This window comes from Eleginops maclovinus, chromosome 17, assembly GCF_036324505.1.
Source record: "Eleginops maclovinus isolate JMC-PN-2008 ecotype Puerto Natales chromosome 17, JC_Emac_rtc_rv5, whole genome shotgun sequence".
NCBI lineage: Eukaryota > Metazoa > Chordata > Actinopteri > Perciformes > Eleginopidae > Eleginops > Eleginops maclovinus.
In genome coordinates this window covers 10945726-10961259 of record NC_086365.1, presented here as the reverse complement: position 1 = coordinate 10961259, position 15534 = coordinate 10945726, and the positions used below count along the sequence as shown (strand labels likewise).

At 40.1% G+C, this 15534-nt stretch overlaps 1 protein-coding gene across 1 annotated transcript; it reads left to right on the top strand.

The window, feature by feature from the left end:
* The first annotated feature begins 480 nt into the window (after positions 1-480).
* Positions 481-14053, top strand: etnk1 (ethanolamine kinase 1). Its single transcript, XM_063905807.1, has 8 exons — positions 481-781; positions 2393-2652; positions 3220-3360; positions 5156-5298; positions 9581-9664; positions 9747-9907; positions 11059-11132; positions 11364-14053. The coding sequence occupies exons 1-8, from the start codon at positions 635-637 to the stop codon at positions 11434-11436; spliced, it is 1083 nt and encodes a 360-aa protein (XP_063761877.1). The 5' UTR covers positions 481-634; the 3' UTR covers positions 11437-14053.
* The last annotated feature ends 1481 nt before the right edge of the window (positions 14054-15534 follow it).

Genomic DNA, 15534 nt, shown 5'->3' with positions numbered 1-15534 from the left:
GTTAGGCCCACAGCCACTAATAGGAACAAAAATGCATTAGCTTTTACCTTTATCGCTAACACATCAGGTGTATTTGTATGAGACAAGCAAACCGGTTGAATTTGAGTTCAAAAGTATTTATCTGTGTTTAACATTTGAAATACTTCGTGACAAAAAAGCTAATTTCATGTAGACTACGGATGTGACGTCAGAAGCGTAGTGCGTTACCAGTGAATGCTCGTGTGTCGCCATCAATGTCTTGCGAATGGAAATATTATCTGAGAAGAATTTCCAGTTATATGTTCAATTCGTAATCGTGTGTGTCTTAATGTTTTTTGTTTGTTCATTGATGGTCATCATTGTAACAGCATAACGTTGCATCTTTACGTGCTTTCAATAACTAAGCCCCGCCGACGGTGCCCGTTGACCCGTTGATCACGCGCTTCCAGTGATTCATTCGACTACCGGCATGCATTGCGAGAGTATTTTTTCTTCTGTGGGTGGGATTTTTTGAGAGGCGTTGCCGCACACACCGAAGACTACAGCATTATATACCCAGCCTTCGTCACATATTTTCATACATTCAGCTTTTAGCCGCTGCGTACATTACGATAATCGTCAGACTTTAACGTATTTCAAGAAATTAAGATAAGCAATGGCCAACTACATTCACGTACCCGACGAGGCTCCCACTGTGCCCAAAATAGATGTGACAGTAGACGAAAGCGACTACAGATCTGGAGCTCTGAAACTGATCAAGGAGCTGAGACCCAGTTGGAAGCCATCCGAGGTCAAACTCAAGGTGCCGATTATTTATTTTATATTGTAACATTGTACTGCATCTTAAGTCTGTTTGCTATGACATTTCCCGCAGCCTGGAAATACCAGCTATGGTTAACATGCTTTGGGACATGGCAGTGTGGCCTGCTAAAATCTGAGTGATTATTTAGAATTTTGAATATCCTGGGTATATAGCATTGCTTTGTTATGCTAGAGGGGGATTAAACATGTAAAACCAAGGTTTTACAAAGAAGCATTAACCCTTTTCAATTCAAAATAATGTATAATGGCACCAAATGCTAAAAAGGACCCACCTTACCACCTACCATTTAAATGTGTAATTAACTGTGCTTACTATCTGTATGTACAAAGGATCAGAGTTTAATCTTATCTAATCTTAAATTCCTATTTTTGCGTTATTTACAAATAGCGATGTTAGCTAGCAACCTAGTCCCATATGAAACACCTGATGTACAATACTAATATGTGCAAATGACACACGACACCAACTTTTAATAAAGATAGCATATGCTAATGTAAATATCAAATAGCTGTTGACACCCACATTGCAAATCATGATCATGGTATACTACTGCGGGCATCTACCCGTTTTGCAAATAGCATCCATAACGCGTTTGACGCAGTTTGCAAAACTAGTCATACACGTTAACCTGGGTGATCAACTTTAACTCAAATATTTAATTACATAAGCCTCGAAGGCACATGTAAAAGCAGGTATTCGTGTAGTCAGAGGAGATGTGTGTCTGTCAACTTAATAGCCCACAGTTATCATAATTATAGAATGATAGAGACTTTCTGGAGTTCATGAGATTGGTCGGAAGGCTGACGAGGTGTACATAGTCTATTCCTGTAAACTTCTAGAAGAAACACGGATGACAAATGGAACCTGACGCTAGAGTACTTAATGTAATCCTGCAAGTGTCTTATTCGGACTTCCAAAGTCAAACATTTTTAAGTAAAGCAATAGAAAATGGAACAGTATGTCCCTAACATTAACATGTTTTAGGCTTAAAAAGTGTGAAACATTACAGCCTGGGCAAACAACCAGAAATATTTCCACTTTACAGTAAGAGAGAGGGGGTGTGGCTCCATTTGGTAAACACGTTGAGGATGGGAGCTGGTCACATGCTCCAACACCCCCTTTGCCTATATTCATCAATGAGGGGCGAAGTGGAAACTCAGCAAATGCCTACCATAGCTTTCTCATGAAAAATAAAATTCCTCACTGTCCTGTTTTTAACAGTCACTCCCTTATACAGCGAACAATTAGGGCTGGTATGTTTGCCCCCCTCCACCCGTCCCCAAAAATGTTCCCAGCATCATGGCAGACAGCTTAAATCAACTCAGACAAGCCTTAACTTTCTAATGCTACATTAATTCCTTTTTGCTTTGGTGTGGCTTGCCAGATACAGACTCCCCTCAATTATTACGTAATACTCAAAACAAGGGAGGATTTTATTCACAGTACTTAAATAGTATAATGCGGAGGTTGGTCCCGCTGTTGTTCAACTGTAGGCGTTTAACTAGATTCTTGAAACACAGGACAAATAATGATGTTTTTTTTTACCCCTGATTCACCTGTTCTCTGCTTTCCCCCTTTTTTTCTCTGCAGTTTTTCACAGATGGGATTACCAATAAGCTGCTGGGCTGTTACGTTGGTGCATTCCTGCAGGATGTGGTTCTGGTCCGTATATATGGCAACAAAACAGAATTGTTGGTTGACCGGGAAAATGAAGTGAAAAGTTTCAGAGTACTACATGCAAATCGCTGTGCCCCACACCTATACTGCACCTTCAACAATGGCCTTTGTTATGAATTTTTGCAAGGAACTGCCCTGGAACCTGAGCACATACGCAGCCCGCCTGTGTTCAGGTAAAAACTAAATATTACTTTTTCATGCAGCAAAGGGTCAGGATTTTTTTTTTCAACAAAGCCACCCGATTGTCACCAAAATCGGCGGACTAGTCGTGCAGGTTTAACAGATACCCACCCTCATGCTACATCCCGCTCCCTCACAAGCTGTCAATCATTGCCTGAAAGTGTCTTTTGTTGGCCCAGCAAAAAAGAGAACATCTGTCATTAACTGAACCTTGTACAAATGATCATTTCCACTGTTTTATTCATTAATATAAAACTGTTTAGAAAACTGACGTTCCACAACTAGCCAGGCGGCATGTGGACACGTGATAGATGTATACTAACTTTGTTAAAACGTGAGTTTTTGTAGAATTGAGAAATTGTATCAGACTTTAGGTTCTTTAAAACATTGTTATTAGGTCTAAACACTATTTCTGTTACTAAAATGCTTGTTCTTTTTAAACTAATGAATGCCTAAAACATTCCTTCACAACTGAATTGCCAGACTGGAGACTAGTCACATTTTTCTGTTTGCTGCTCTACTTCAAATTTACATTAATTTGTTTCTTCTCTACCTTACAGCCTCATTGCCAAGCAGCTTGCTAAGTACCATGTCATCCACGCCCACAACGGTTGGGTGCCCCAGTCCGACCTGTGGCTGAAGATGGGCAAGTACTTCGCTCTCATCCCCAAATACCTCAAGGACCCTGAGAAGAATGCCAGGTGAGGCCATGTAAAATATTTTGCTCACTAAAACCTGCCTCAAAGGCCCTGACACACTTCAGAATCATAATTCCGATACATCAATATTTTCACAACGACGTGGCCTTCTGAAATGAAGCAAAGTGGTTGGAAAATTGTAGGCAAATACTGATTTGCTTTTACGCATGCGTCATAACAACAGCCCTTGTTTTTTGTTTTGCCCCATTTAAATTATTATGAATACCTCAGTCAGCTGGGAATGGAACTTATTTCCTCTCTGGCAGGCACAGAAAGTATGTGCGTGTTTGCCGTTGCCAAATGTATAGAACAATTTGTACAGTTCACGACTCAGTGCACAAGTTATCGGCAGGCTTTTTAATTGGCTGTAGTTCGACAAATAACCTTTGAGTTGTAGCAATTAAAAATATCGAGATGTGAAAACAAGCAAAGAAAGAACAACCCTTTCAAAAGCAATATACTGATTCAAAATATAAGTTGAATTATAAAGATTGTTGAACACATTATGACAAGTATAGGCTCATGGCTTGCCTGATGACTATTCCTGTTATCTCCGCGTGGACCTCTTTTATTAGTTCAGTCAGTGACGCAACACAAGAGTTTCCATTCTCCATGGTAAATATCCAGCATGTATGAGTACGTTTGTGGAATTCCTTTCATGCTCTCGACAGGTGTGACTGTAAAGTTATAGGATTCCTGGAAAGAGAGTTAACATTACAGCGAATATCAACGAGGAGCCTCCTGCTTTCTCCTGGCATCACACACAAATAAACAGACCTTGTAATCATATGTTTATCCTCAAATTTACTTTACCTCTGTTTCAGTATTTACACCAAACAATACAGGCCGATTGAGTTAAGACTATTTTGGGCCCTTTGGCTCCATTGAGTCTTTCTTGTTTGACCTTTTGTGTTTGCAATAACAACAGCCTTCCTATATTTTGGCACTCAAAATAAATCCATAACCAAGTGCTGACTTTGCAGGCAGTAGCTTTCCGAGGAGGCGCCCAAATCATAAATAAGACTCTAGACACCCGCAGCTTCTGAAAAGTTCATTTCTGTGAAACAAAAACAATGGAAAAGGTGTGGACAACTTGATGTGTAGCTCTCAACCACGAGTATTGAAACCTGCCCTCTTCTATTTTGTGTTGCACAATGTTTGTTTATCATCTGCCGCTGTCTCATGATCATATCCTGGTACAACAAAATGTCAGCATCACAAAGGCAATTCCTTATTTGCATAAAACAAACAAACATTTTACAAGGATATAGATGTGAGCGGTTGCAAGTAGCACTGTGCTTGAGCAAAGTGTTAGATATAATATAATAGTTTTGTGTGTTAAAGCTTCTGAGTCATATATTGCACCTCGAATAAATCCAGACCTACGGTTTCTTTGCTTCCTCTACAAAAAAAAAAAGGACAGTACGATCTAATTCAGAAATCACAGTTTCAGTGTAAGCCTGCTGCCTGCCACTCGTCCACCGGCAGACCCTCGGACATCCATGCTCTGTTTATTCAGAGCTCCCTAAAAACAAAGCTGTCTCTGCCGTCTGACGATCTATTTGACTAGATTTTCATTATTTACACGAATGATACCGTTTTTGGCGAACAGAACTCTATGTAGCCATTCTTCTATTGTAGGGTAGTCAGAAAGCAGCCGGTGCTACGTGAGGGTTTTTATTTTGCAAGCAGTTGTCAGAACTCCCAATAAATCTTAATTAAAGCCTCCTAAATGGGCCAAATTGGAATCACGGGTCCTTCTATTAACACCCCTCTTTTTCCCCTGTGCCCCCTCCAGGTTGAGTATGGAGGTGCCCAGCCAACGGTGCCTCCGAGAAGAGCTGGTGTGGCTCCAGCAGAGCTTGTCTGTGCTGGGCTCCCCCGTAGTTCTCTGCCACAACGACCTTCTCTGCAAAAACATAATCTATAATGCGGAGGAAGGTGAGTATTAACTGCACAAGTGTAGTCAAAGACGTTACTGTGTGACTGAATTGTGTTGTAGTGTGAACTGCATTGGTCTCTGCGCTCAGGTAGGATTGCATTAACTGCACTTCCTCAACCCTAGTCACATGCCTCACTCATTGTCAGTGTTTGCATTGGGCTGCCGGCGTAGAATTAGAACGGTGAGAAAAGACAAACCTATTATTCAAATCTGTTTTCAGAGAATTTGAAATGGGATAAACACAATCACAATATGTGTGTTGATTGGAGGTTGTGTGTCTACCTCAAATACAAAAAGCACATTTAATCAAATTATCTGTTATTCATTTGAATAACAGATTTGATCTTTAAGATTCTAATTATCCATAGCTTTTTATTAAATCCTGGGAGAGTCCCTGTAATCATTTCTAAATACATTTGTCTATTCTGTCTTTCTAATTCTGTGCTGAAAACCTAGAACCACAGTAATCAGCCTGAACAAACAATGCCATTACATCATACAACATACCAAGTTTTATTGACAGCACAAGTTTTTGGTGCTTTAGAAATGTTTTTTCTTTTGGATGAAGATCAAGCACCCCCAGGAAAACTTGTACAACTTTGCTTTAGCAGGCGGGGAAAGACGAGAGTACCGGGTTTTATATGCATGTGGGAGGCGGGGTGGTGGGGTTTCAGAGCTGTCAGCCCCCTCGTCGGCTCGCGGCGAGGGGCGGGGCCCTTCTCACAGCTCCTTGTGTCTAGCCTTTCTCCCATAGGAATGACAGCCGAGGCTATGGCTGCCCTGCGCCGCCCTGCCCTGGGGAGGCAATGGAGAGAGACAAACCTCACGCAAAGGTGGCTTTGAGGGCCCTCGTGTAGTCGGCCCTCTGCTCAGGCTAATCGGGATGAGTTCATGGCAGCAGTAGGAGCCACGTTACTACCTATTTCCCTCCAATGCTACTCGGGTTTTCCCTCTGACAGTAGAGAGGCTACATACGATGCTGGTTATTACACTAATGTTTTTTTTAAGGTTTGCACTTTGCTTTAAGTCACTCTGAGCACCTGCCAAATGCCTAAAGTGTCAAGCTACTTCTGCTCCCTACTCGGCAATTTCTACTCCTAGCATCAATATTGATCACTGGGCAGACCGTATAAGTGGAAGGATGTGTCTGGCGATATTCTTAGTACTTCTTGTGAACGACAAATCCCATCAAAAACATCGAAACCAACATTGAATTGATCAGATTAACAAGTATTGCCTGTGTAGTCAAAACCCAGTATATAGCTGATTCCTCCGTGATAAGAGCTCCTTTGTCGTCAGCAACAGTGAGCCACACTGTTTCACTGGCTGACATGATGAACACAATTAATGTAGTTTATTTTGATCCAACACATCGTCCCGCTGCCATAAACACTCATCAGTGCTCCAAATAGGCAACAATCCGCTACTGAAGTAGTCAATAGATTCACTGTTTACTCATGCTTCAGCATTTTTTGTGACCCCATTTTTTGAGTTTTGTGTTGACGATGTATGACGGGACTTGGTATTGAGAGCCGCAGACAGGCTGGTGCAGTTGGCAAATATTAAAAGACGTACAAAAAGCCTTGTTGGTTTTGGTATTTTCATGGGTTTTGTTGACATAAATAATTATTTTGAATAGCATCAGCTTTATCGCTTGAAGCTGAAACATGCTTCTGCAAAAACGCTTTGACCACAGCACATTTTAAGGCCACCGTCGCTCACAGTAGACAGCTGCAGAATCTGATTTGAATTGTGGTTTTGCAAATCAAATAAGTGCTTACTTTAATACCTGGTGGCATTCGAAATGCACAGACATCAAGAGCTCCCTATATTCTTGAAAATCAATTGTAACTAACAGGGAGCTGCTAATGTTTCGCACTTTCATTTGAGTTCTTTCTAACCATGTACATTCTAGCCTGTACATTTTTGCATACTTTGCAAAACCTGCTGAATCATGTTTCAGACATCAATTAAGGCTAAGTCATTGTTTTAGACATAATGACGATTAAAAGCCAGAATCAAAAGGAATGTTCCCTTATGACAGTAAGTTGAATCACATTACATATTAAGCCTGCGATTAGACCACGCCCAAACCAAGTCCATGACTTTAATTCCAGTTTCTGCATTTGTTGCTGCGCTCTATACCATCTACACACATCCTCATTCTTGGTTGAATTAAAAACAGTAGGCACGATAAAAGACTGACTAGATACCAGGCTGCTTCCTGTCACTTCTTCTCAGCTGTAGTTAAAACCACTGTCTGCCAAACGTGAGACCAAAACCCACCACTTCCTCTATTGATAAAACCTTAAACCAAAATGGGGGAAACTCAAAAATATGTCTCAGTTTTCCCAAAACACGGTTAAAAGTTGCCAATATACTCGCATCAAGTAAACCTTCCTCCTCTCTTTTTGTCTCTCTTTACTGTGTCACGGGCTGCTTTAGTTTCCCTGCCCCTCTCACTTTACTCTGTTTGCTTAGAAAAGGAGATCTGCACTCTTTTTACTGGGTCCTGAGAGGCCAACAGGAAGCCTCTCAAAAAGATTCTGTCATTTGCAGAAGCTGCAGAGGTGTCACGCTATTGGGTTCACAGTGGACCAATGGGAAGGGAGCATTGGAGGGGTGTGTTGTGAGAACGGGGAAGTGAGGTTTGCATGTATGACGGGGGAGGGTTGGCAGCAGGGCCTGATGTTTTTCGACACTGTGTGTGAGAGAAAGAATGGATAAAAAACGACAGATATGTCCGTGTGAGAGTGAGCATGTGTGAAAGATGTGTTTGCCCCAACCTTTTCATCTGCTGCACAGGGGGGGCTATAGCCACTGCCCGGAGGTGTTCAGTTGTGTCCCGCTAGGACCTACACGCCACCTGGTAACCCACCTCAAAGTGTCTTTCTCTGTAGTCCAGCACCACCTCAAAACTAAATATACCATATGTTAAGCCAAAGAAATTAGCCAAAAACAAAAACCAAGAGTGGAGACATTGGACTAAATGTATTGTTTATTGGAGTTATATTTGTATTTGTTTATATCTCTGTAACAACCGGGCTTTTTTAAAGTAAGGGTTTGTATTTTGAGATCCACCGCCAGCATTTTTAAAATCCCTGCTTCCCTCTTTGTTAACCTCGACCCTTTATTATAGTTGCTAGCCTCCAAATGCAATCAACACATTCTTTGACCACAACATAGGATCTAAAATGTTGAAGCGACACTCTTTGAAAATATCCCAGAATGTATTTGAAGCATTCGAGTGGACCGTGGGTTGACTTCAAGAAGTATGGGACCCTCGTAAACTTTACAAGACTGTTAAACAACCTTTCAAATAAGCGTGACTCCAAAGTGTAGCGCATATGTAAGAGCTATAACTCCATTTGGCTCTCATTATTGACGACTTCACCGTCTGTCGTGAGTCAGCAAAGTTCTGAGAAAGCGTGTATCAAACAGTGTGTTGCTTAACGTTTGCTTTTGGCAGCTCAAGTTACTTTTCTAAACACCACTTTAGCCTGTCTTTGTATTTCACCAGCTTCCTCCCCTTTCTTTTTTTGCACTTCAGCCCCCAAGCCTTCCAAACGTAACTCTGCATTGGCTATTTCCCCTTCATTCTGTGCATGCATAAAAAAACACCCTATGATGTACTCCTTTTTCCCCCTAGTCTGTTTGTATGCCTGCCATGTGTTGCATCAGTATTTGCACATTTCCATCTCTGCTAATATATCCCTGCTGCTTGTATTGTAGACAAAAGGCTGATAAGTGGGTTACAAGTACATGTAATCTGTTTAGTAAGATATCATTGGAGATTGAATGCTAAACCTCCTTGAACATATCTGGTTGGGTTTGCTTCTTGGCAAAATGTCCCACACTCTCTTATTCTGAATACATGGATTGACTCTGACTTGCGTTAATCTTAGCAGCATGATTGTTTTCGCCGTTAACAGCATCATAGTGCACGTTACGCACCATTATGTAATTTAGCATTATCCAAAGAGACTTACAATGAGCTTGTAAATGTGTTGGATGTCAGAAGTTATTTGCAGACGAACACTTCTTAAATGCATATGTGTCTTTATTTCATTTCCTGTGCAGTGTACTTTTCCTCAAAATGCAAGCTCTTACTCCTTGCCCGGCAGTAGCTTACTAGCCCAATCGAACAATCAGACAGGAAATAAGTTACAGTGTTAAATGAAAACCCTTGACATTTTCAGTTATAAAAGGGAAAACACATCATAATCATTTTATGTCCTCTTCCTGTGTCTCTTGTCTAAACAACACTGCTTCTCTCTCCAGGCCATGTAAAGTTCATTGACTACGAGTACGCTGGGTACAATTACCAAGCCTACGACATTGGGAACCATTTCAACGAGTTTGCCGGTGAGTTGTGGATAATGTAGGGAGAAAGTTGCAAGTATGCGATGTTTACGGAGTGTTTAACCGGCGTGTTTATGTGTTGCAGGCCTGAATGAGGTGGATTATAGTCACTACCCTCAGAAGGCCTTTCAGCTGCAGTGGCTGCGCTCCTACCTGGAGGCCTTTAAGGAGCACAAAGGTCAGGGCAGCGCGGTGACCGACAGAGAGGTGGAGATCCTCTACGTCCAAGTCAACAAATTTGCCCTGGTAAGCAATTGTATTAAACATGCACTATTACATTATATTAAGAACCATACAGGGTTACACTAGAGCACATCTGCAGCTGACTAGCATTCAGGTCATGTCTCGAATTTCAATGAGCAAGTTGGTGATCCCCGTGTGAAATTGAATACTGTGATAGTTGTTCCATTTAAGAATGAAATAAAATAAAAGATAAATTATATTTAAAAAAAATACATCAATACAAAATATTAAATAAAATAAGATATCTTACAAACATAATAATAAAAAAAGACAATCATTCATTGTTATTAATAAATGATACAGGGTTGGGGTAAAATATTGGAATAAATCCTTTCATGTAAGACAACACAACTTTCCCCCCAAAAATTAAATGTAAATTTTCTACAAAATGAACAAGTTTTTTATTTTTATTTTACAGTGATGTTTTGTTTACAATTCATTATTCAAATCTAAATAATATTGCAATAAGACATCATATTTTAGGCACAAGATTCTGCTTTCATGCCAGAATTAAAATAAACTGAGGCTGTAAATCACATCACGAGAAACTACGGGGGGGAAACTACTGTAGGCTATTTTAAATGCTAAGCTATTTCGAAATGTTCCTCTTAGCTTAGCCTCTATGGTTGGCAGTGGCTCATTAAACAGTTGGCTTGTAATTATTATGCTGAAGGAAATGGTCAAAGACTTGAAATGAAACACTTGTGGAGCGCAGTGAGCATCCTGAGGGCTTGTAGAGTGGATTTTCCAGGCGTGTTGCCAGGTGTGTTTGGTCAGCACCAGGGATTACAGTGTGATGCGGTAAACAGAGTACAGAGTGATGTGGGATCACCTACACTACCTGCTCAGCTGATGAGAGATGGGTGTACATGATGATTGGCCAGCATATGGGAGGCTCTCTTGATGAATTGTTACCCTTTTAAGGCTCTGTGTTCTCCCCTGAGCCTTGTTTACTGTCAAGAGGGAAAGAGGGCAGTGTGGAGGATGGGCTAGTGAAACATTTGTGTTTCTGTGTCAACTATTTGGTGATGTTGCCATAGGGCTTCTGCTGGCTTTGTGCGTGTCGCAGTGTGCCATATTGGGTAATTAGAAACGACATTCGCAGTACATGCTTATCTCTTGTTTCTCCCTTTCTTGTTCTCCTCTGTGTCTAGGCATCTCATTTCTTCTGGGGTCTCTGGGCACTGATTCAGGCCAAAGTCTCCACCATCGACTTTGATTTCTTGGGGTAAGTTTACAACTTAAAATAAACCTTCATGTGATTCTTTATCAGCAGCCAGTTTATTTGGCCAAGCAGATCTAGTTATTTCAGTCATATCATATGTGTAAGAACAAGCTGTGAAGCATTCAAGTTGATATAATTTGTGTCAACTCAGTCTGATATTTCTGCACGTAGCTAACGCGTCGGGTACATTTTTAATCTCAGTGCTGACGCCACTCTTCTCTCTGTTTGTCCCAGATATGCAGTGCTGCGCTTCAACCAGTACTTCAAAATGAAACTGGAGGTGGCTGCGCTGAACTTACCAGAATAAAAGCCCCCACCCACTCATCTTCTTCTCCTCCTGCTCTTCCTCCCTTCCTACCTGCTCTGGGCTTCACATGTCGACGGCAGAAAGCCCTGTGGGGGTCCTAGTAGGGAAGAGCCAGACTGAGAGTCTGTCCTGCTCGGTGCCTACAGTCCCTTCTACGTGTCCTTATCTCTAAAGATTGAATGGATCACAAGCTTTTCCCTCCTCTGCTGTCACACCTTCTTTAACCAGCAGCCCACATAATTTGCGGGCACGTGTGAGGTACAGATTTAAGACTACTGCTACAATGTGAAGCCCACACGGCCAAATGTGTTCAATTATTCTAATTTAAGTTAGGATATCAATTATATATATATATATATATATATATATATATATATATATCATTTTACTTGTAGGCAGCTATTCTTGTAGCTCAAATCACCAGGCAGAGGTGGAATGTCACTTTATTCACAACAATGGTAACCACTTCCATGACACGCAGGTGGCCCAAACACTAACCTTGCCAGGTTTGCCTAGAGACACCTTCCTCATATGTGGGGAAAATGCTTGAGGGCAAGCCCAGCTAACGACCAAATTTATTACGTAGTGAAAGCAACAGAAAGCCCGCTTTGTTTGCTGAAGCACCAATAAATGCCAAGTTGGAAAGGCCAGTGATGTCCCTTGATGCCATGTGACATGAGCCAAATCATTTGAAAAAGAGAGAAACTTGTGGCCTGTCTTCTGACTTTTGTTTTTATCTATATTTTCCTCCGCAGACTGTGGGCATGGGGTGGTAGGCCAGAACAGCCGTGTTGTCATTGTTTCTGTGAAGTTTGGTGAGGGTGTGTGTGTGTTTTGACTTTCTGGACTGAAGGTAGAAACATTGATTTGTAGGAGAGCATCTTGTGTTTACGTCTAACCTCTTCCTTGAGTTGTACTCTAGCAGGGTTTTGACTTGAGGGAGTTTTCCACTGATATGTACGTTTCATGTTTTGACACTTTGCGGAATCTAATGCGGACGAGCTTGCATCTCACTGTAATTTGAACATTCCATGTTCATAACTCTAGATAGGGATTTGGTTAAGTGAGCAGTGTTGGGGACTGTATTCCCTCTGACTTTGACGTGCTGTACTAAAGACCAAGCCATTATATTGTTTGCTCTGTGTCAGGGAACGTTAAGGAATCATCTTTAAAATAAAATAAAAAACACTGCTGTCCACTTTCAAGGACATTGTATACACTTGTAGACCAGTCTTCATTCAAGTACATGTTAAGATTAGTGTGATATGGTCTTATGGCTAAGCCCAATGTTGAGGGTTTGTTGAAAAGTAAAAATTGGGTGAAAAAGGAAGTGGAGTTGGTTACACACGGTCTGTGTTACATTTAAAACTATGTAATGAAAGTCAGCTGTTAGTGCAACCTGAGGGGGAAGAGCACCATCTGTTGGACAAAGAAAGTAACGGCTTCTTGATAGTGACTTTCACCTACATGTTTTTTTTTAATGATCTTTAGGAGGTCTTTTTTAAAAATACAACTAAAAAACATGTTAATCTCTTGGTTACTTTTACAAGCCTACACCAAAGTGCTGACATCTGTTTGCTTGTACATAATGCACACTGTATCATTTCAATGTAGCACAAAGAGAAGTAGAAACAGTTATATATCAATTTTTTATACTTGTTGTTAAGGCTGAGGTCTTTGAGTGTGTGTGGATGTTTGCTGATGTAATGGCAGATGACTCTTGGAGAAATATTTATTTTTAAAAAGAATTACAAAATTTGAAGTGCCCGAAGAGCACCTAATTGTCTGAGGCAATTCAAACCTAAAAAATGCGGTTAAACAAGTATTTTAGTTTACTCCAAAACAGTTTTTTGAGTATTTCAAGAATAGTATTTTTGCCCAGTTTGTCTCTGCTGTAACATCTTTGCGAAGCACTGTAAAGAGACCATTACTGACAAGACTGGATTGTCCAAGTCTCCAGTCCACACTAGTCTCCCAATGTGTGCCTATGAAAGCTCTTATTTTATACTTTAAAATGTTAAGGCCTATCTTTTCTCTTCTGTCTTTAATTTGGTGTTGTGTTTTTCATGCAGGTGAATTGACATGGAGGGAGTAGTAAGAGGATTTTGATAAATTATTGGATTAACTTGTGTTGGAGGAAAATGTTAGGGGTTTGTGAAGGATAGTTTTCGTTTGTTTAAACACTGTCAGACCACATTTACAAATAACACGCATACATTAATGCCCAATATAACTGTCACATAATCTAAATATTCGTCATTTCAAAAATCAGACAGCTTAAATATTTCGTAAAGACTTATTTTCCCATCTTTCTGAAACATCATACATAGGTCCTCTGTGTACTTCTAATAATATGAACCTCCACTACTATTTAACATTGTACAAAAGGCTGTCCTGAAAGTTATCTGGCCACTTTAGCATATGTTTATATGTACAGTAAACCATTGTAATATTATCTTTGCTTGTTCTCAAATGTGAATGAATGTACATAGAGGGAGTTTTTTTTTTCTAAAAGTTGCATTAAGGTAAATAGTTGCCTGTGGGTAAGAGGTGATATAAAAACCTGACATTTTCAATACTGTAAACATGCTTTGAAAATAAAGTTTATTTAACCTTATCCTTGTCTCCTTCTATATTGTGTCTCTGTGGGGTCTTACTTTAACTTTACTTCACAAAGTATATTCAATCTTTCTTTTAAAAATGTCATATCTTCTATTAAGACACTTGTTAACTCGACTGTCAGCAGCATCACAGAAACAGTATGGGCCACATTTTTATAAAACTTGATGGAAGGGTAGAGGAAGAAGCTATGAAATGTAGGATTTTTACATTAGCTGTAACTCAGAATTGATTGAGTGAAACAGTGTTATGGCTAAGAAAGGTTTCTAAACGCTAAATAAATATCTTGACATAAAGTTCTCCCCATAGCAGAGATTTGGCTTTTCATAGGAGGCAAAGCACAGCTGAAATGGAGGACATTAAAACGACTAGTTACATTTAGGCAGGGGTGGAAGAAGATCTTATTCCCAATTAGAAGTAGAAATACCAGAGTCTAGAAATACTCTGTAACCGTACAAGCAAAAGTCCTGCTCAGCAAATGTTACTCAAAAAAAAGTACAAAAGCATTTGCATCAACATATACTTCAAGTACCAAAAGTAAAAGCCTATAAATGTGAAGCTATCTTAAGGTATAACATTAATGAAGTGGAGTAAAGTACACAATTTATCTCTGAATCTTAGTGGGCTACAAGAGTAGCAAGCAATTAAAATACTCAAGTTAAGTACTAGTATTTCAAAATTGGCTACTTCAGTAGTGTACTTAGTTACTTTACACCTATGCATTTACAGTAGCTGATCTCGTGAACGTTAGCCTACCCAACGTTTACTGGGTCACGTGACATCTAATTAACGAAATCAGTTTCACCTGTTAGCTATGTTTTGCTAGTTAGCTTGCAGCTAGCAACGATGGAGAAAGTCACAATACGTCAACAAATAAACAAATAAAATGAACTTTGTTGGAATCTAATTACATGGACACTTCAAGAAAGAAAGAAGGCAAGAAAGAAATAAAGGAAGCAAGAAAGAAAGAAGGCAAGAAAGAAATAGGCTAAAGGAAGCAAGAAAGAAAGAAGGCAAGAAAGAAATAAAGGAAGCAAGAAAGAAAGAAGGCAAGAAAGAAATAAAGGAAGCAAGAAAGAAAGAAGACGGAGCTTGACTGTCAACCAAACGTGAGTCAAATGTAGGCTACTTATTTCTTGCATGAATTTTTTTCTCGCTGATTTATTTCCAAATGTTTAAACGTCTGTGTGGTTGGATTTAACTGCCTGTTGTGCAGTTGCTTTGGATGAATGTCATATTTTAATTGTGTCCTGTCAGTCGTAAATTGGAACTGAAGTGTTTGGTGCTGTCAAAACAAGGTGTTGAGTAATTAGTTTTTTTGCTCGGACTTTTGATATGTGAGTTGTGAGCTTGTTTATTTGTCCTGTTAAGCATCGACAGGTTGCTTTCCACCTTTTGCTTTTAAGCTGTGCTGTAACTTGAATAATATTGGCAATCTTTTGTGTTCCAAACACATATAGAAGCTACGTCATGTATTTG

Excerpts from the sequence above, each read along its gene's own strand:
- etnk1 (XM_063905807.1), top strand. The coding sequence starts at position 635 with ATGGCCAACTACATTCACGTACCCGACGAGGCTCCCACTGTGCCCAAA. Across the intron at positions 782-2,392 it reads CATCCGAGGTCAAACTCAAG|TTTTTCACAGATGGGATTAC; the intron begins GTGCCGATTATT and ends TTTTCTCTGCAG. Across the intron at positions 11,133-11,363 it reads ATCGACTTTGATTTCTTGGG|ATATGCAGTGCTGCGCTTCA; the intron begins GTAAGTTTACAA and ends TGTTTGTCCCAG.